General features: G+C 35.5%; 2 protein-coding genes and 1 long non-coding RNA gene across 9 annotated transcripts; 2 read left to right on the top strand and 1 right to left on the bottom strand.

The window, feature by feature from the left end:
- Positions 1-683: 683 nt before the first annotated feature.
- Positions 684-21,042, top strand: LOC126626368 (protein PIN-LIKES 3-like). 5 transcript variants are annotated; one of them, XM_050295689.1, is made up of 11 exons: positions 684-992; positions 1,141-1,336; positions 1,467-1,546; positions 1,641-1,765; positions 1,900-2,021; positions 2,362-2,580; positions 2,864-2,956; positions 3,049-3,149; positions 3,499-3,551; positions 3,632-3,817; positions 3,930-4,237. In XM_050295689.1, the coding sequence occupies exons 2-11, from the start codon at positions 1,202-1,204 to the stop codon at positions 4,058-4,060; spliced, it is 1,245 nt and encodes a 414-aa protein (XP_050151646.1). In that variant the 5' UTR covers positions 684-992; positions 1,141-1,201; the 3' UTR covers positions 4,061-4,237. The 5 variants fall into 5 exon arrangements, with proteins under 5 accessions (XP_050151646.1, XP_050151643.1, XP_050151645.1 ...); XM_050295686.1 differs by having other exon boundaries at positions 1,138-1,336; XM_050295688.1 differs by lacking the exons at positions 1,141-1,336; positions 1,467-1,546; positions 1,641-1,765; ... (5 more) ...; positions 3,632-3,817; positions 3,930-4,237 and adding exons at positions 17,702-17,905; positions 18,018-18,097; positions 18,186-18,310; ... (5 more) ...; positions 20,305-20,490; positions 20,614-21,042 and having other exon boundaries at positions 685-992.
- Positions 3,059-20,407, bottom strand: LOC126626380 (uncharacterized). The gene is made up of 2 exons (XR_007624671.1): positions 20,283-20,407; positions 3,059-3,609 (listed from the first exon to the last, which is right to left on the bottom strand). It is a non-coding gene; the product is annotated as an uncharacterized LOC126626380 (long non-coding RNA).
- On the top strand, positions 9,396-14,349 carry LOC126626366 (uncharacterized). 3 transcript variants are annotated; one of them, XR_007624668.1, is made up of 5 exons: positions 9,396-9,565; positions 9,887-9,936; positions 11,066-12,709; positions 12,994-13,069; positions 13,153-14,349. XR_007624668.1 is itself a non-coding variant. In XM_050295684.1 (4 exons), exons 2-4 carry the CDS (start codon positions 12,701-12,703, stop codon positions 14,304-14,306), a joined length of 1,239 nt encoding a protein of 412 aa, XP_050151641.1. In that variant the 5' UTR covers positions 9,396-9,936; positions 11,066-12,700; the 3' UTR covers positions 14,307-14,349. The 3 variants fall into 3 exon arrangements, 1 of the variants encoding a protein (XP_050151641.1); XM_050295684.1 differs by having other exon boundaries at positions 9,396-9,936; XR_007624669.1 differs by lacking the exons at positions 9,396-9,565; positions 9,887-9,936 and having other exon boundaries at positions 10,862-12,709.
- Positions 21,043-21,069: the final 27 nt, after the last annotated feature.

Below are 21,069 nucleotides of genomic sequence, written 5' to 3'. Positions count from 1 at the left end.
GTAATCATTATAGCGCATGCCGCGCGCTGCTAATCTATATCTTTTGGTTACTAAACCTTTCCATTGCAACCAACCCATACGCCTACATCCACACATCCAGAATCACCTTGAATTGCACTGCTTTTTTTTATCTCGTATAAGAAATTGTCAAAATAATTTATTATTAAAAGAATAATTATGATTAAACCATAGTATTATTTCTCCAAGCAAAATTATCTTAATAACTTTTCATCCGATGGTTTAAAAGTCTGCTCACACAACGATTTTGATTACTCAAAGCAATGGTGCGGAATCGGATGCAAACAAGTTTAGAAGTATTATTCTAAGAATATAAAATCACAATGTTTTCATGAGGATCAAATAGACCATTTAGAAGTATTATTCTAAGAATATAAAATCACAATGTTTTCATGGTGATCAAATAGATCATTATTTTTTTTTTTTGTTAAACGATAGATTTGTTAAATTAAATATGGTAGAACATATTATTATCTGGACTATTCATAAAATTGATGTGGTCACTCGCTGTCAAATGTGATGTTGAAGATGAAGAATAAATGAATATATTTACTGAGAATTAATTGCGAACATGTGGTTGCAACGAACTCTGGAATTCTGACTCGTTTAGGAGGGGACATGACATGAAAAAGACGAGACGTGTGTTGATTAAATTAAACCTTTTCATTTGAGTTCCATCCCATGCTCCCATCGGCACCGGGTCGACCCAGCCCAGACGAGCGACTACACATTTAATTGCTGCATACATATTCGTTCATATAATTGCATATGCCCTTATTGTTTTTCTTCTTCATGTCCTCCTAATAAATTCTTAAATCTATCATATATATACGTGCTTGAATGATTGTTTTTGTTGGTTTCCATTGTTTTCATGAAAGCAAAACGAAAGCAATTCATTCTGAGCTTAGCTATAGCAGCTTATTAGGCCTCGTTTGGCATATGCCGTAATATAACTATTTAATACGAATTCGGAGGTTTGATCCCACATCTTTAAAACCTCCCCATTTTTCTCTAATGCTCTCTTGTTGTTATCATATGTGTGTGTTGTTGAATTGCTGTCGCAAAACTGGCATTTTGATTGCCTGTTTGTTTTTCTGTTTTCCCTTTGGCATTACGTAGCAGAGGCAGAGGAGGAGGTGAAGACAAGCTAATAATAATTTCGAATAATAGATAAAAGAAAAGGATGGAGCTTCTGCAGCTGTTTGTGACGGCCTCAATTCCAGTGTTGAAAGTGCTTTTGATAACAGCACTTGGCTCATACCTTGCTCTTGATCGTGTCGATATTTTGGGGGAGGTTACTAGAAAGAACGTAAACACTGTAAGTTAATAACACTAGACTGCTTCTTCATTCAATCTCTTGTTCTCTAAACCCTCTTCATTTAATTAAATTTCTCGTGTTGTACTGTTTTCTTACTAGTGTTTGTGTTTGTGAACCAACGAATGAACAGGTTGTATTTTATGTGTTCAATCCTGCTCTCGTGGGTTCCAACCTTGCGCGGACAATTACATATCAAAGCATGGCTAAATTGTGAGTTCTAATTACTTTGTCTGATCAATATATATATATATACACACACACATATATAATCATGCTATCGTTTTAATAATTGTTATTTGGATAGGTGGTTCATGCCAGTGAATATCCTCATCACATTTATAATTGGTTCCGTGCTCGGATGGATTCTCATCCAATTAACAAGGCCTCCTGCCCATCTGCGAGGCCTTGTCTTGGGTTGCTGTGCTGCAGGTAAGTCAACGCTCTACCCTCACAGTCTAACACATATTTGAATTTAATCTTATTTCTAATTCTAAATCACAGCTATAAATACTCAGTTTCGCGTTTTATCAATCTTTAGAGATGCTGATGTTAACACTTCACAGGAAATTTGGGTAACTTGCTCCTCATTATAGTCCCAGCAGTTTGTAAAGAAAAAGGAAGCCCGTTTGGAGCTCCTGATGTCTGTCACACATATGCTATGGCTTATGCTTCGCTCTCAATGGCGGTACATATTCCCCCTTTGTCTTGTTCCAATATTTTGGGTTTTCTTGAACTTCCTTTATCTTTCTACGATTCGAGTTAAGAATGGATTAGGAAGCTGCTTCGAACAAGTTGCAATCCAATTATCTCATTCAAGGTGAAAAGGCGCAGTTACTGATTGTTGATATCATCATAAGTTTCATGTCATGTCTAGAATACGTTTTTCAGAAACACTTTTCTTTTGTCCTTCCATTTTCCTCTTGAATTCTAGTGACTGTTTCTCTTCAGTACAATGTAGCTACCTTGTTCAGCTGTCAGGGATTCCTATCTTTGCTTTTTGTAATGCAATTGTGTTCATGCTTCAGATAGGAGCCGTTTATTTGTGGTCCTATGTATATAATATTGTGAGGATATCTTCAACAAGGGGCATCCAAGATTCTAATCAGTCCGCCGAGAAGTCCTTCACATCCGACCAAGCAAGTTGCACTGAGCCTCTGCTTTCTTCAAAGGAATGTGTCACAGTTGGTGAAAATCAGGATCAATATGCACTGCCATACACTGCTGTGCCAGAAGAAGCAGCAAAGGTTGCTAACTCCATTAAACTACATTGATATTCATTCAATTTGATGCTTTGTTTACGTATTTCCAACTATATTAAGATTTGTTTATAGAGAAAATGTCGGTTTTTTCCGAAATACATATTGTCAAACTGTCTATCCAGACTACTAATCAAATGAATGCCATTTGAATGTACTATCCAGATTCGCAATCTCACAATGTAACATGCCTGACATCTCTCACAAGAGAAAGTTACCCCTGTTTCCTTTCAATTTCTTACACTGCATATCTTGTTGTTTTTCCTGGCAGGCGACGACTTCAAGTAAACTAAAGAAACATATAGTGATGGTGTTTAAAAAGATCAATCTGAAAGCAATATTTGCCCCTTCAACTACTGGAGCGGTATGTCCTTTTGGCACTTTTATATCATTGTGATCCAGATTCAGCGCAATTTTATTGAAAAATTGGGCTAACTTAACCTTTTCCTGGTGTAGGTGGTTGGTTTTGCAATCGGAGTCATCCCTCAGATTAGAAATTTACTGATAGGTGATGGTGCTCCTCTACGGGTGATTCAAGATACTGCTTATTTGTTGGGGTATAGAACTTCTGCCCGAACTGTATCAAACCTTAATAATTTATCCACGATCTATGCACTTATTGGCAACTAATCTAGCTTCCCGTTCTTAATACTATTACATACTAGGGAAGATACTAACCATGCTTGGTCCAATAGTTGTACATATCCGGATGAATAATTTGGTTCTCAATTAGCATAAAAGTAGAATACTTGTCTGGTGTTAATCCCGACTTTACAAAACATGCTCAGACCAGATGGTTTTTGAATTTCGGCTCAATAGACGAGCATGTTCTTTATACAAAGTGTTTGTATCATTTTTGTTGTTCACTCAGCATCAGTTAAAGAGACTTGTTCTTTATGATTGCAGGAACGGAGCCATCCCAGCTCTCACTTTGATAATAGGAGGAAACCTACTTAAAGGTAATAACCCATACAAATTCTGTTGGTGATGTACTTAATTGTTGGTTTAGTTTAGAACCTACTTCACATTGTTGTTGCAGGTTTGAGAGGGTCAGGGATTCAGAAATCTCTTGTCGTTGGCATCATCGTTGTTCGTTATGTTGCCCTGCCTCTTATAGGCATATTGGTTATTAAAGGGGCACTGAAATTTGGGTTGGTGCACTATGATCCATTATATCTGTTTGTTCTTCTGCTTCAGTTTTCACTCCCACCTGCGATGAACATAGGTACGCTTGCTCCTGTTGTTTAGCAACAAAAAGTGCAATCTAGAGTTGCTCGCTCATAACAAATGTAAGTTTATTCTCAAGTATTGTTTATTGATCCTTTAAAATATGGCAGGAACAATGACGCAATTATTCGGAGCAGGAGAGAATGAATGTTCAGTTATCATGTTGTGGACTTATGCCTTTGCTTCACTGTCGCTTACATTCTGGTCCGCCGCCTTCATGTGGCTTGTAACACGACTCTGAATTAAAATTTTACAGGAATTCTTTCTGCTATAATGGGTTTCTGAGCTCCTTGCTGAGATCACTAGTCTTGTACCCTTTGCTTTGTTGCGGTTTCTGTAGTGGAGACTGCTTTTGAATTTGTTCATTTGCTTTTTTGTTGTTGTGTTCATTTAATTTGATGGGAATATGTTTTTATCATCCCAAGTGGTGGCTTTGGTTTTGCTTTCTAGTAAGAATTTTCGTTTTGTTTGCTTTAAAGTAGTTTGAATTTGCCGGCTGTGTTGTGAGATGCTCTTATTCTCATATAAAGGAAGTTGTTAAGCAACAGTGAAGTTTTGCTGATCTATTCTGTGTTTCAGGGATAAATTGCGGTTTAACTTCCTAAATTATCACTCCAGTTGAAATTGACCCACTAAACTATTTTTTTTATAAATTAACCCCCTAAACTATTTAAAATTAGTTAATTAACCCCTTGCCATTAGATTGCGGAATCAATTCCGTCAAATTTATGGGCAAGTTAGTCATTTCATCATTAATTATTAATTGTCAGCTATAATCACCAATGAAATTGTGATACATGAACACAAAATCATTCAAAAACATATAGCATAATAAGAAAACAAAAAAAACCAAACATTTATATAACTGATCATCTTACATTGTCATCACACATTATTTTGTTTTCACATGTCATAATTACATTGTTGCTTATAGTTGACAATTAAGAATTGATGAAAGAAATACTAATTTTCCTTTGAATTTAACAAAGTAGTGAATGAAATCTATCGACAAGGGGTCAATTGGCTTATTTCAAATAGTTTATGGGGTTAATTGAGCAAAAAAATAGTTCATGAGTCAATTTCAACTGAAGTAATAGTTCAATAGATGAAATGGCATTTTACCCTCGTTTCAGCTTGGGCCATCAAAAGAAGAAATTACAAGGAAGTGATCATTCCTTATCATCCATCAAATACTTGCAGCGATCGCTTTCAGTTGATTCAGCACTTCCACGGGTATAAATCTCGTAGAAAGCTGAGCTCTTCCGCATGGAGAGTGGTCCTTACCCTAACAGCTGCTTTGCTTGGATGGATGGATGGATGGATGGATGATGGATGATGGGATAGGTGGTTAGGATTAGAAAATGCCTAGAAAATACGTTATTGCTGATAATGGTAAATACATACATGCAGTTTATTGGCACTTGCTTGATAGTTGATACGGTAGCAGAAACCAGTAGGGTGATTTTACAAGATTTTTCTTTTTTGCGTTCTCAGTCGTTTGTATTTGGCAAATTTGAGTGCTGAATGTAACGCCACGGACACAGCATTTTTCTGATTATCTATTCAAATGATTCCTTTGGTTTTCATCTTTCTCAAACCAATAGGTAGGTGGTGATGAGAAAGCTGACGGCTAATGGTTATATGGAGTCAATTTCTCTTTCCTCGTAATCTTTTTCCTCTTCCATTCTCTCTTGAGGGCGTGTTTATGTATCCGTAATCAGAATGAGAATGTGGAATTGAATTCCAATTATGAAGTACTTCAGTGTTTACTAAACATGGAGGAATCAAAAAAACAGTGGGGCCCACATAAATTTTGGAATTCAATTCCTTGTATTGGTGGAATTGGATTCCCTAGATATAGGTGGTAATCCAATTCCTGATTATTTGGGTAATTGGAATGACACTTTTGTTCCCTTTATACCCTCACTTACTTTTTTTTATTTCCAAGACTATCATTTATAAACCCATTAAAGTATATAAAATATTTTATTTGGAATAAGGGTATTTTAGTAATCATACTAATTTATATTCCGATTCTGCTGAATTAGTAAACAGCTTTATGAAATTCTATTCTGATTCCAGAATATTTAAGTAAACAGCTTCAACAGGAATATGATTCTGACTCCTCCTCAATCCAACTCCTTCTCAATTCAATTCCTTCTATTTTCATTACCGTTACGTAAATATGCCATTAATCTTACTCTCACATACGGACAAACTTTCATGGCCACGTATGTCGTCAACTTGACATCTCATACTTATAATTCAAATTGACACGTAAATGAAAATTAACACGTGTTGACTAATTTAGATTAGCTGAATTGGTATTTTTTTTTGGTCCAGGGTCTTCTTTTGTTGGGTTTTGAGACGGAAGAAAGTGCAAGTGGATATATAATGGAATCTAGAGATTGGAGAAAGAGTCGTTTTGTGATTCTCTTTCTTTGTTCTTTTCTTTGGTGTAGGATTTTCTTCTTTCTTTTTTTTATTTTTTTTCAATTTCTCCTTTTATATACTTTTATTTTATCTTACTTTTATTATAAAAAAAATTAATATAAAATATTAACATGATTTAACCGTGATCGTTCAAATAAAAAACAAAGAAAAAAATAGAAGGAATCCTACTTCCTTTTCTTTAGAGTTTTTAGCGAGAGATGAATGAAAAAGACAAATAGAAAGCAATCACAACGTCTCTTTCTGCGGGAGATGTATATAATACAATAACGTCGGCCACCATATTTTACTTTATTCATTTTATATTTCTAAGGACTCAGATGCATGATCAGTTTAGGCTTTGCTCCTCAATTTTGATTTGACTTCTCGTCCGTTGTGATTTAGAAACACGGTTGTTTTCTTTACCAAAAGAAAAACAGCTGTTTCTTTTCTTTTTTCTTTTTTATTGTAAATGAGAGATGAGAGGATTTTATTTGTAAATTTGATCTTTTTAACATTATTTTTATATAATATGTTTTATTTATTTATAATTATTTCAGTTTATAGTCTTTGTGCTTACATGTAGAGAGTAAGAGAATCAGAAATGAAGGAGGATGGTCAAAAAGAGGGCAACTAAAAATAGGAATACAAACTCTTTTTAGTTTCATACACTCCCCTTAATTCAGAGTATTGTTTATATTTAATTAATTTAATCTAATAGTAAAAACGGGTACATGAGGAGAGATTTTTAAATGTTTTCAGAACACAAACTGGTACGTCATATGTTATTATACAAGGGAACATTTTTTTTTTCCAGTGTTTCACCATTTGTATAATAACATATAGCGTATGTACTTTTGTTCTGAGCACACTGAAAAATATCTCATGCATGATAGACTAAAAAGAGTGAAAATCATCTTCCCAAAATAAGATCTTGAAAATAAAAATAACTTAAGATAGTTTTTGGTTTTTAGTTTTCGTTTTGTGTACCTTTTGTTGGACAATTCTTTTACAACATTGCAATCACTCTTCCTTCGCTCTTTTATATCCATTTTTTCGCTCTTCTATTTTTATGACAAAAATTAAAACTAAAACCAAAATGTTATACAAAAAAAAGTCTTTAAATGCTTGTGTTAGTAGACAAATTTAACTTTTTATGCCATTCACCAAAGGATGCATGCTGCCCTGGCCTTCACCAAATGCTTTATTTTTTATTTTTTATTTTTTATGTTCATCTGATTCATCCCACTGGTCTTTGGCAAGTCGTTTGGCACTTTTTCGGTGCAAAGCAGTTTGGCATTTGTTTTATAAATGATTTTTAAATGAATATTAAATAATTGAGTGGTTTTGATTATAAACTTTATACATGATAAAAATTTGTAAATAATAAAGATAACTAATGAAAATGATTTGAAAACTTTGAGTTTTAACGATAAGGACAAAATAAAGGGTAAGGTGAATAGTATCAGGATTGACTTTTTAGTGTAAAAATGTGGTTTTTCGTTAAAGTGAACAGTACCGGGAGCTTTTCGTTAAAGTTCCCTAAATAATATGGTCAGATTCAAGTTGACCCAACCCAAGTTCGGAAATTTGGAAAAATAATCAAAATTTGGACCTCATATAAAATTATAGCCACACTTGTAAGTTTATGATAATTATAACCAAAAGTTGATATGAAATTATTAATCTATCCTTACTCGCTAGAAACTTTTCTTTTGCTCTTAACTGTGAAAAAACTCGTTGGCGAAGCCGACTCGCAAGTCGTTGAACACAGACAATGGTTGCTGCCATGACTACGATGTCGAGCCCAATCTCCGTCTACCTAAATCTTGCGGTTCTTCTCCCTAATACCTTACCGACGTTGAGCTTCCTCCCTGCTATGACCACTATGTATGTTCCGTTCTGCAAGCTCGACCTCTCTTTCTTCGACACTTATTGCAGCTCCGCCCCACCTAGGGATGGGCAAAATACCCATGGGTTTGGGTAACCGTAGTTACCCGTCCATTTAAAGTTCATGGTTATGGTCATGGAAGAAAATGCCGATAATATCGGCGAAATATCGCCTATATTATCGGTTTTTCGGGAAATGGATATTTTAATTGGTATCCGAATGGTTTTCGTCCAAATATCGCGATATTTTGGAAATATCGCGATATTTTTTTGAACGGTGCAATCGGACTCCGAGCCGAACGTCGGAGAAGAACGCCGGAGATGGTGTGCCTATTCCCGAGCCGATTTCGTCCCAAAAACCTTGCAAAAACACGATTTTTAACTTCAATTTCACATATAAACTTCAAATTTCACGCATGCAAGAGGTAATAAACGATTCAACATATGTGATGTCGGTTTAGGGTTTAGCGTTTCAATGGAATCTCACCTGAAAACTTGTTTTCTTCGAGTCGAAGACGAACCAGATGACTGAGCCAACTCCTTGCTCAACGGCGCACCGCCACAGACGACTGAGCCAACTCCGACTTCGCCAGAGCCACGATCAACGGCGGCGACACCCAGATATCGAGAGGGATTCGAGATTGTCGGACTGAGGAACAGAAGGCCGTGGTGTGTGTGTAGGGGAAGGGAGAAGAGAGATTGAGAGATCTGTGTGTGTGTGTGTGCGCGTGGGATAAGGGAGAAGAGAGATCGAGAGATCTGTGTGTGTGTGTGTGGGGGGGGGGAGAAGGGAGAAGAGAGATCGGAGAAGGGAGAAGAGAGATCGGATAAGGGAGAAGAGAGATCGGAGAATGGAGAAGAGAGATCGAGAGATCTGTGTGTGTGTGTGTGTTTGGGAGAAGGGAGAAGAGAGATCGGAGATCTGTGTGTGTGTGTGTGTGTGGGAGAAGGGAGAAGAGAGATCGAGAAGGATCGAGAGAGAGAGAGACTGAGGTCGTGGTCTGCGTGTGTGATGTTTGTGTGCGTGCGTTGTGTCATTTGTGTGTGTGTATGGGTTCCTCCTGTCAGGAGGACACATGACTCACTCAGTATTCCCGACAAGTTTTACAATTATTTTGACAATTTGACACATGACTCACTCAGTATTCCCGACAAGTTTTACAATTATTTTGACAATTTCAGACCACTTTTACAATTAGACAGCATATTCTTTTCAGATGGTGGTTTCATTCAAAACCGTGTGCCGATATTGTTTTAAAAGGTGGAGTATCAGAGCCATTGTGATATTCTTTCAAAGCTGCATTCTTTCAAGAGGTCGAGTATCATAGTCATTCAGAGCCTTTTCGATTATTTTATTTCCCTTACCCCTTTCAAAGTCATTCCAGATCCATTCCAGAGCTTGAACACAAAGGGTTCCATATTTAAAGTAAGTTTACAAACTTATATTTATATTCTTATAATTTATACAACAACAAAAAAATTTGTGTGAACTCGTATGTTAATTTTTTTAAGTAATTAATACTTGCATGTTAGTTTTTGTAAGTAATTAAGTAATGTTAACAATTACATGTTAATTTTTTTAAGTAATTAATACTTGCATGTTAGTTTTTGTAAGTAATTAAGTAATGTTAACAATTACATGTTAATTTTTTTTAAGTAATTAAGTAATGTTGTATAATTATTCCCTAGGATAATTTTAATATGTTTAATGTTATTTATTATTTTATTTCCCTTACCATTTTCAAAGCCATTCCAGCTCCATTCCAAAGCTTGAACACAAAGGGTTTCATATTTAAGGTAAGTTTACAAACTTATATTTATATTATTGTAATTTATACAACAACAAATAAATTTGTGTGGACTCGTATGTTAATTTTTTTAAGTAATTAATACTTGCATGTTAATTTTTGTAAGTAGTTAAGTAATGTTAACAATTACATGTTAATTTTTTTAAGTAATTAAGTAATGTTGTATAATTATTCCCTAGGATAATTTTAATATGTTTAATGTTATTTATTATTTTATTAATATTAGGTTTTATTATCAAATAGGATAATTATTCATTAATATTAGGTTTTTTATTATCAAATTGGATTATTATTCATTAAATTATATTATTATCAAATTGGATTATTATTCATTAAATTGGATTATTCATTAAATTGGCTTATTATCAAATTGGACTATTCATTAAATTGGATTATTATTAAATTGGATTATTATCAATTTGGATTATTATTCATCACTATGTTTTATATTAGGATTATTTTTAAGATAATTGGATTATTATTCATTAAATTGGATTATTCATTAAATTGGCTTATTATCAAATTGGACTATTCATTAAATTGGATTATTATTAAATTGGATTATTATCAAATTGGACTATTCATTAAATTGGATTATTATCAAATTGGATTATTATTCATCACTATGTTTTATATTAGGATTATTTTTTTATCAAATAGGATTTTTATTCATTAATATTAGGTTTTTTTTTATTATCAAATTGGATTATTCATTAAATTGGATTATTATTAAAGTGGATTATTATTAAATTGGATTATTATCAAAAAGGAATATTATTCATCACTATGTTTTATATTAGGATTATTTTCATGAAACATAATTATCATCATTTATAGTAGGATTATTTATATTAGGATTATTATCAAAAAGGAATATTATTCATCATTTATATTAGGATTATTTTTTTATCAAATTGGATTATTATTCATTAATATTAGGTTTTATTATTCCATATTATTTTTTTAATTACTTAAATTTTTACAATCATTTTCTTTACTTCATATTTAATTCTTCTGTAGAATAACTTTATTATTTAGGTTCTCTTATATAACCGTCCTCACTACTATATTTTTTGGCCAAAAAATATTTGTCTAATTTTCATGAAAAATAAATGTAGGTACATTTACGATGTCCAGTAGAGCTACTAAACGTGATCCAGCTTGGGAACATGGATACCCAATAGACGGAAACAAACATGGCACAATTTGCAAATATTGTGGTCGGGTAATGAAGAATGGCGGAGTGACACGACTTAAGTACCATCTTAGTGGATTAGATCCAGCAAAAAATGTCCAACGATGCGATAATGTCCCCCCAGAAGTGAAGGCATTCATCAGCACATTATTAAAAAATAAAAAACAGCAGAAGGAAAAGATAACACAAGGAATGGAAAATATTCGAGCTGGGCTACGGGGAGAAGTCTATGGCCAAGAGCTTGACAGTGATGATGATGACGATGAGGACGAATGTGATGATGACATGGGACCTGAAGAACGACGCAGTTTGAAACAAGTATTACGTGCCTCCAAACAGTCAGCATGGGAAAGAGAACACCTTCATAAAATTCCTAATAGAGCACAAGGTTCCGGGACAAGTGGTGGTGCACAAATGAGACGGGGAGGCAGTCTTAGAGAATTACAACCAACACCACCAATAGCCCCAAGTTTATATAAGTCATCCAAAGCACGTCAAAAGAGTGTTTGGAGTTATTTCACTGGAGGTAATGTGAAGGAGGGAATGGGGCGTCTAATTAGCAAGTTCTTTATCTATGAAAATGTCTCTGCTGCGAAGGCATCATCACATCATTTCAAAAATATGGTAGTGGGATGTCAACAGGCCGGTGTTGGAGTACAACCTCCCACTCCCTATGAGATAAGAAACAAATATTTGGATATGGAGTATAAAGACATTGGCGAGTATGTTAACAAGTTGAGGTCAAAGTGGGAAACTAATGGTTGCACATTCATGTGTGACGGATGGACCGGCCCGACCAGATTGTCTATCATTAACTTCATGGTATACTCCAAGGGAAAGATAATTTTTTTGAAGTCTGTTGATGCTTCAGACCATATAAAGAATTACAAGTATATTTACAAATTATTGAGGGATGTAATCATGGAGGTGGGAGAGCATAATGTTGTCCAAGTCGTGACCGACAACGGTTCTACATTTGTCAAAGCTGGAAAAAAGTTAATGAAGCATCATAATGTGTTTTGGACATCATGTGCAGCACATTGTATTGATCTCATGTTTGAGGCAATGAGGAAGAGAGAGAATGTTGCTACTGTGGTCAAAAGAGCTAGAACGATCACAAATTATATTTACAATCACGGTTGGTTGTTGGCAAAGATGCGTGAATTTTGCAAAGGAGAAATTATTCGTCCAGCTACCACTCGATTCGCCACCAACTATATTGCATTAGACAGCATACTCAAGAAGAAAGCAGGGTTGAAGCAACTATTCACTAGTGACGATTGGGCCAACCACAATTTGAGCTGCTCAAATACAGGTCGTATGGTGGAAAGTATAGTGCTTGATCATGCTTTTTGGACTCAATCAGAACATGTGTGCCAAGTGTTTGAACCTCTTTACAAAGTTTTACGGATCGTTGACACAGAGGTGTATCCTACTATGGGGGCAGTATATGAGTTGATGCGTGTAGTGAAGGATGAATTGGAAAGAAAACATGGTGCAAGGTGGGTCATAAAGATAATTGAAGACTGATGGTATAAAACATTATACCACGATTTGCATGCAGCAGGTATAAATTATGTCATAATTTGCAATTCGTTTCTTTAGTTGCATAAGTATTATTTCTCTTATTAGAGTATGTGTTTCTTTGAACAACATATTATTTGAATCCCTGATACCAATACAGACCCGGTGTTGGAGATGATGGTAACCTTATACGTGTTGTACATAATGTATACTCTAAATTAGACCCTGCATCACCAGCAGTTGGCCAATTTGGAAATGAGGTAGACAATTACTTAAATTATAATAATTACTTTGTTGGATTAAACTAACACGATTTATTGAATTCAGCTAACATGGTTTAAAGATGCAAGAAGAACTTTTGGAGAACCAACATCAGTTGATGCTCGAACAAATATGTCTCCTAGTGAGTATAAACATATTTCACTATAAGTTTATAATAGAATTTGTTGGAGTTATTAGGCTTATCAACATTGTTTTTCATTGTAGCTGAATGGTGGATCATGTATGGGACCGATGCACCAACTGTGAGAAAGTTAGCAATCAAAGTATTATCACAAACAGCTTCCTCATCTGCTTGTGAAAGAAATTGGAGCACATTTGCACTCATACACACAAAGCAAAGAAATAAGTTGGCTCATAGTAGCTTGGAAAAATTAGTTTATTGCTACTACAACATGAAGCTTCAAATTCGAGATAATGAAGCAGAAATAGATCATGTCGACCGTGGGGACCCACTAGATGTGTTTGATATTGTTGGTGAAGATGATGATACAGAGGGTAACCAACTTTTTCAATGGATTAGACCTCTTCATTTAGATGATGATGAAGGCAACCCAGCTCCCAGAGTTGCTGAAGAAGCACGTAATGAAGGGATAAATGTAGAAAGAGTATTAGAGGAGGAGGTGAGATCTAGCAGCACTGACTCTTTGGAAGAACTTTTGCGCCCAAGACCAAGAAACACTGGAATTCCACCTTCTTCCAATCCTACACAACCACAACATCGTGCTGATACTAATGATAGCTCTAGTACAAGATCAGGAGACTCACCTACCACCGGAGGTGGGAATGATGAAGGACATAGTGGAGCTGGAGGTAGTGGTGGTGGATATGGAAACTATTATGGACCACCACCTCCCGTATATATGAGCCCCTTCACTGGTGAGGCAAACTTCATGCATGCAACACAGGATGATGGCCATGGCAGTAGGCGGGCAGGACCAGGAATTGGTGCCATAGGGAAGTACTATACTCGCAGAGAAAGAGGCAAGGGGATTTTGTCAAGTCAAGAAGATGACTCGTTATCTAGAACTTCAGACTCTATTGGATTGGGAAGTAGTAACTATGGTTATACTCATAACCAACCATTTCCCTACCCTTCATATCCCATTCCCATGTTGGGATGGAATCAAGCGACTCATGGAAACAATCCCAGACTCAATCTTCAAATGATTTTTCTTATGGACAACCTCAACCAATCTCGGATCCATATGGGTGGCATGTTAACAATTACATGCAAAACCATTTTGGGGATTTATCATTTGATAACTACTCTTCACAATACACTCATTCTACACGTAGAGATGATGAAGATAGTGAAAATTTTGAACCTCATAGAAACTCTATGTGGTACTAAAGTGTAAAATATTGTACTAATTCATTATATATAAATGATTATGGTGTGTTTAGACTTCTTTCATTAATTACTACATATTTTCTACACTCACAATGTTTGTCAGCTCGCTATATAATCAACTTGATAATGTTAAATCCATAATCAACTTGATAATGTTAAATCCATCATGCAATGCATTTCCTTCCAATTTTTTGTGATAAACTAATAGATAATTAACTAAATAAACATCCTGCAAAGTTTCAATAAAAATTTCCAAGTTTTTCTTACAATTTTCGTGGTTTCCATGTAATTTTTATCGATATCGATATTTTACCGATATTTCCATCGATATTTCCATCGATATTTCCGTGTTTTCGGACTACCGATATTTCCGATATTACCGATATTTTCTTCCTTGGTTATGGTTATGGATAACCGTTTAGACGAACAAACGGTTATACCCAACCGTTTATCTATGAAATTTAAATGGGCATGGGTATTACTCGCGGTTATAACGAGTATCCATCAATTATGGGTATGACCCGCAGTTATAATGGGTATCCATTTACCTATTTAATTTAATATATGTAAAATTAAAAAAAAATAAAAACCTTAAATTTTCAATCTCTTTGCCAAACTTAGAGTCTCAAACGCTTCGTCTCCCGCTCATCTCTCCCTCCTCGCTTCCCTCTCTCTCATCTCCGCCACTCATCTATCTCTCAATTGATTTGGTACTCCGTTTTTGTTTGCTTTTTTCTTTTTTTTTTCTTTTTTTTCTTCTGATAACTGAGTGTACAATGTAAACCTTATGTGATCACTTATCTCTGTTGGATTCATGCTAATTGGTGTCGGTGTTCCTAAATGGGATACTAATTCAATTTATACATTTCTTTTGTAGGCCTCTTTTGGTGACAACGAGTCAATAAGACTTTGTGATTGAACGTGCTAAAGCATTAGTGTTCGAAAGTGTTTAGTTTCGTAATATTTTGGAACTTTGAATCATCTAGTATTTAAGATATTGACTACTTTTTGTTTTTAGAAGCTTACTTTGTATTCATATGGATTATAATTAAAGACTTGCTTGGGTGTAGCAGAAAAATATCGTTCGTAAACTATTATTTCAATTATTGGAATTGTATGAGGACTTAAATGATTAAAATAGGGAAATGCATGCTAAAATGTACCTATAATGGTGTTTAATTGTCAGAAAACGAAAATTATGACAAATTTTTCTTTTGTAATTTTCAAGTTGTTAAAAAAAAACACGTAGACGGTGAAAATGGGTAAAAAAAAGATAAACGGGTAAACAGGTAAATGATTATTGTTAAATGGGTAAACGGTTATGGTTAAATAGGTATGGTTAACCACGTATAAACAGTTATGGGTATGAGTATAACCGTTTATGCAATTACCCAACGGATAAACGGATATACGGGTATGAATATAAACGGTTATTAGTAAATAACCGCAGTTAGCCGCCCGCCATAACCATTGCCCATCCCTAACCCCACCCCACTATCCTCTATCTTTTTCTCCAACACACAATATAGTTCCGTCCCCCCACCCCCACCATGTGGATGCCAAATGGCCACGAACACCTTTTTTCTTGAATTATTTTCCACCCAGCTGGAAAATTTGATTAGAAATTTTCACCCAAAATTATAAATTAAAAAAATGGAAAAAGTTTGGAGAGTGGAAGAAGAAGAAGATGATGATGATGAATCAAGTCCAGCAGCTATCCGATACTAGATATGATAATCAGAGATAAAACTCAGATGGAAAATTTTGAAAATTTAGAAGAAAATCCAATACAACTCAACAATCATTTAATTTAGATACGAGTTTAAGAAGTTAAATTGATAATTCTATGTTCTAATTCTACCGATTTCTTCCTCCTCCTCCTCCTCCTCCTCCTAGTTTCTTCTCATTTGAATACCCAGAAGCTAAAAGTTAAAGCTTTTTAAGACTAGAGATGGAAAGAAAAAAAAGCAGAGAGAGATAGAGAGGCAAAAACGCGTGTAAAGTGAAGGATCCAAGGCTCAGCTTTCCAATCGCAACTCTCTGTCGGAGCTGACTTGGATGGAGATTGGTTACAGGTGGGTTTAGGAAAACAACATATAAGGATTCAGTGATTAAGGGTATAGTAGTGCTTTTATATTAACTTTTGGTTATAGTTATTATAAAATTAAAATCATGGCTATAATTCTATATGAGGTACAAATTTTGGTTATATTTCCAAATTTCCCACCCAAGTTGCACCCCTATCATTTAATCATCTATTTTCATGAGGATCAAACAGTTCATTATCTCTACTAATTAATAAAACCCTCTTTGTCAACCAAAAGAGGATAAAAGATAAACTCGTCTTCTATCACACAAAAAATATGATGGGCAATGATGTAATTTCATAGGTCCAAATTTTACTATTTTTTATTGAAGCCTCACCTACATGTAATGTTAAAATACTTCCAATATTAAAAAAAAAAAACAAAACAAAAAAAACTCCCCCCGCCCCCCGGTTCTCCCTCTCCCTCTCCCTCTCTTCTTCTGATTTTCTAAAAAAATGTGTTCATACACACAAAGTGTGTAGGCAAATGCTAGTATGGGTTAAAATAAGAGAACTTTAACGAAAAACTCCCGGTACTGTTCATTTTAACGAAAAATCAAATTTTTACACTAAAAATAAATGATACGGTCATTCGCTGTTAAATGTAATACTGATGATGAAGAATAAATGAATATGTTTTATGAGAATTAACCGCGCCCATGCGGTTGCAAACATGTGGTTGCAACGAAGTGTGGCTTTCTGTCTCTCCTTTGGGAGGGACATGACATAATGAAATAGCAGTGATTGCGAAGGGCCAATTGTAGTAACCAAGTCACCATTGGCAAAGGAAATGGGAAGCAGAAAAAGACAGAAACGCTGACGCCAGATGAGACGTGTGTTGATTAAACTGTTTTATTTCAGCGCCATCACATGATCCCATCTGCATCGGGTCAACCCAGCTCTGACACGCGACTACAGGTATAATTGGTGCATAAATGCATCTGCATTCATTCACATAAATGCATAAGCTCTCTTGTTGTTTTTCCTCTTCCCCTCCTCTCCTCTGTTTTCATGAAAGCAAAATAAAAGCAAATCATTCTGAGCTTAACTTTACAGGTTGGGCCTCGTTTGGCACATGCCATAATAGTACTATTTAATAGGAATCCGGAGGTTCGATCCCACATCTTAAAAACCTCCCCATTTTACTCTAATTCTCTCTTATTAGTATCATAAACGTGTGTGTGTGTATATGTGTGTGTATATATATATATATATATATATATATATATATATTTATATGTTGTTAATTCCTCTCCCAAAAACTAGCATTTTGATTGTCTCTTTGTTTTCTGTTTGGTTTGTCATTACGTTTGCAGAAGCAGAGGTGGCAGAGGGGAGGTGAGGACGAGCTAATAATAATTTAGAATAATTGATAAAAGAAGAGGATGGAACTTCTGCAGCTGTTCGTGACGGCCTCAATTCCGGTGTTGAAAGTGCTTTTGATAACAGCACTTGGCTCTTATCTTGCTCTTGATCGTGTCGATATTTTGGGGGAAGTTACTAGAAAGAACTTAAACACTGTAAGTTAATAACACTACACCGCTTCTTCATTCAATCAATTTATTTCTCGTGTTGGACTGTTTTCTTACTGGTATTTGTGTTTTGTGAACCAACGAACGAACGAACGAACAGGTTGTATTTTATGTGTTCAGTCCTGCTCTCGTGGGTTCCAACCTTGCGAAGACAATTACATATGAAAGCATGGTTAAAATGTGAGTTGTAATTACTTTGTTCGATCTACATATATACATACATGTATATATAATCATGTGAATGTTGTAATAATTATTATGTGTATAGGTGGTTCATGCCAGTGAATATCCTCATCACGTTTATAATTGGTTCCGTGCTCGGATGGATTCTCATCCAATTAACAAGGCCTCCTGCCCATCTGCGAGGCCTTGTCTTGGGTTGCTGTGCTGCAGGTAAGTCAACGCTCTACCCTCACAGTCCAACACATATTTGAATTTAATCTTATTTCTAATTCTAAATCGCAGCTGATAAAAATACTCAGTTTCGCGTTTTATCAATCTTTAGAGATACTGATGTTAACACTTAACAGGAAATTTGGGTAACTTGCTCCTCATTATAGTCCCAGCAGTTTGTAAAGAAAAAGGGAGCCCGTTTGGAGCTCCTGATGTCTGTCACACATATGCTATGGCTTATGCTTCGCTCTCAATGGCGGTACATATTCCCTCTTTGTCTTGTTCTAATATTTTGGGTTTTATTGAAATATTATTCCTTTATCTTGCTTTCTACGATTCGAATTAAGAATGGATTGGGAAGCTGCTTCAAACAAGTTAAAATTCAATTCTCTCATTCAAGTTGAAAAGGCGCAGTTACTGCGATTCGAACTCACGATTTTAATCGTTGATATCATCATAAGTTTCATCTCATGTCTAGAACATATACAATTATACATACAAATTGTACTACCCCAAACGGCCAGGGCCACTTCTTAAATGGTGTTCGTGTGCACCTGCTTGCTGTGTAGAATACATTTTTCTGAACACATTTTCTTCTGTCCTTCAATTTTCCTCTTGAATTCTAGCGACTGTTTCTCTTCTCTACAATGTTGCTACCTTGTTCAGCTGTCAGGGATTCCTATCTTTGCTTTTTGTAATGCAATTGTGTTCATGCTTCAGATAGGAGCCGTGTATTTGTGGTCCTATGTATATAATATTGTGCGGATATCTTCAACAAGGGGCACCCAAGATTCTAATCAGTCCGCCGAGAGGTCCCCTACATCCGACCAAGTAAGTTGCACTGAGCCGCTGCTTTCTTCAAAGGAATATGTCATAGTTGAGGAAAATGGGGATCAATATTCACTGCCATACACTGCTGTGCCTGAAGAAAAACCAAAGGTTGCTAACTCCATTAAACTACAATGATACTCATTCAATTTGATGCTTTGTTTAAGTATTTCCAACAAATCTATATTAAGATTTGTTTATTGAGAAATGTCGTTTTCTCAGAAATACTTAGAAATGTTTTATTGCTAGACTGTCAATCCAGACGACTAATCAAATGAATGTCATTTGAATGTATGATCCAGATTCGCAATCTCACAATGTAACATGCCGGACATCTCTAACAAGAGAAAGTTGCCCTGTTTCTTTTCAATTTCTTACACTGCATATCTTTGTTGTTTTCCATGGCAGGTGATGACTTCAGGTAAACTAAAGCAACGTATAGTGATGGTGTTTGAAAAGATCAATCTGAAAACAATATTTGCCCCTTCAACTATTGGAGCGGTATGTCCCTTCGACACTTTTATATCATTGTGATCCAGATTCAGCGCAATTTTATTGAAAAATTGGGCAAACTTAATCTTTTCCTGGTGTAGATTGTTGGTTTTGCAATCGGAGTCATTCCTCAGATTCGAAAATTACAGATAGGAGATGGTGCTCCTCTACGGGTGATTCAAGATACTGCTTATTTGTTGGGGTATAGAACTTATGCCCGAACTGTATCAAACCTTAATAATTTATCCACGATCTATGCACTTATTGGCAACTAATCTAGCTTCCCGTTCTTAATACTATTACATACTAGGGAAGATACTAACCATGCTTGGTCCTATAGTTGTACATATCCGGATGAATAATTTGGTTCTCAATTAGCATAAAAGTAGAATACTTGTCTGGTGTTAATCCCGACTTTACAAAACATGTTCAGACCAGATGGTTTCGGCTCAAAAGACGAGCATGTTCTTTATACAAAGTGTGTATTAATTTTGTTGTTCACTCAGCATCAGTTAAAGAGACTTGTTCTTTATGATTGCAGGGACGGAGCCATCCCAGCTCTCACTTTGATAATAGGAGGAAACCTACTTAAGGGTAATAACTCATACAAATTCTATTAATGTTGTACTTAGTTGTTGGTTTACTTTAGGACTTACTTCACATTGTTGTTGCAGGTTTGAGAGGGTCAGGGATTCAGAAATCTCTTGTCGTTGGCATCATAGTTGTTCGTTATGTTGCCCTGCCTCTTATAGGCATATTGGTTATTAAAGGGGCACTGAAATTTGGGTTGGTGCACTCTGATCCATTATATCTGTTTGTTCTTCTGCTTCAATTTTCACTCCCACCTGCGATGAACATAGGTACGCTTGCTCCTGCTGTTTAGCAACAAAAAAGTGCAATCAGAAGTTGCTCGCTCACTCTATATCGTAACAAATGTAAGTTTATTCTCAAGTATTGTTTGTTGATCCTTTAAAATATGGCAGGAACAATGACGCAATTATTCGGAGCAGGAGAGAATGAATGTTCAGTTATCATGCTGTGTACTTATGCTTTCGCGTCACTGTCACTTACATTCTGGTCCGCAGCCTTCATGTGGATTGTGACACGACTGTGAATCAAAATTTTACATGAATTCTTTCTAATACAAGTGTAGGCAATTTGTCAGAAGAAATATTACTTGGCAAAACTGTAAACAACAAAGGCACTTTTGGCCCTGTAATGTGTAATCAGATTTCGGAATTAAATGCAAAGTTGAGCAATCCACTCTGCCAAATCAATCGCAAGTTGTAGCTGCAAATATGCTTGACCAGAAGAAATTGATGTGGTACGTGTTCAGACGCGGACAGTTTGTAGCTTGTAATGTTGTTCCTTTTATAAATCATGAACGATGAAATTGTGGTTTAATTTTCAAAGCTATTGTCTAAGAAATGCTTGCAAAC

Source organism: Malus sylvestris, chromosome 6 (assembly GCF_916048215.2).
Source record: "Malus sylvestris chromosome 6, drMalSylv7.2, whole genome shotgun sequence".
Classification (NCBI taxonomy): Eukaryota; Viridiplantae; Streptophyta; class Magnoliopsida; order Rosales; family Rosaceae; genus Malus; species Malus sylvestris.
This window is presented reverse-complemented; position numbering and strand designations above follow the sequence as displayed.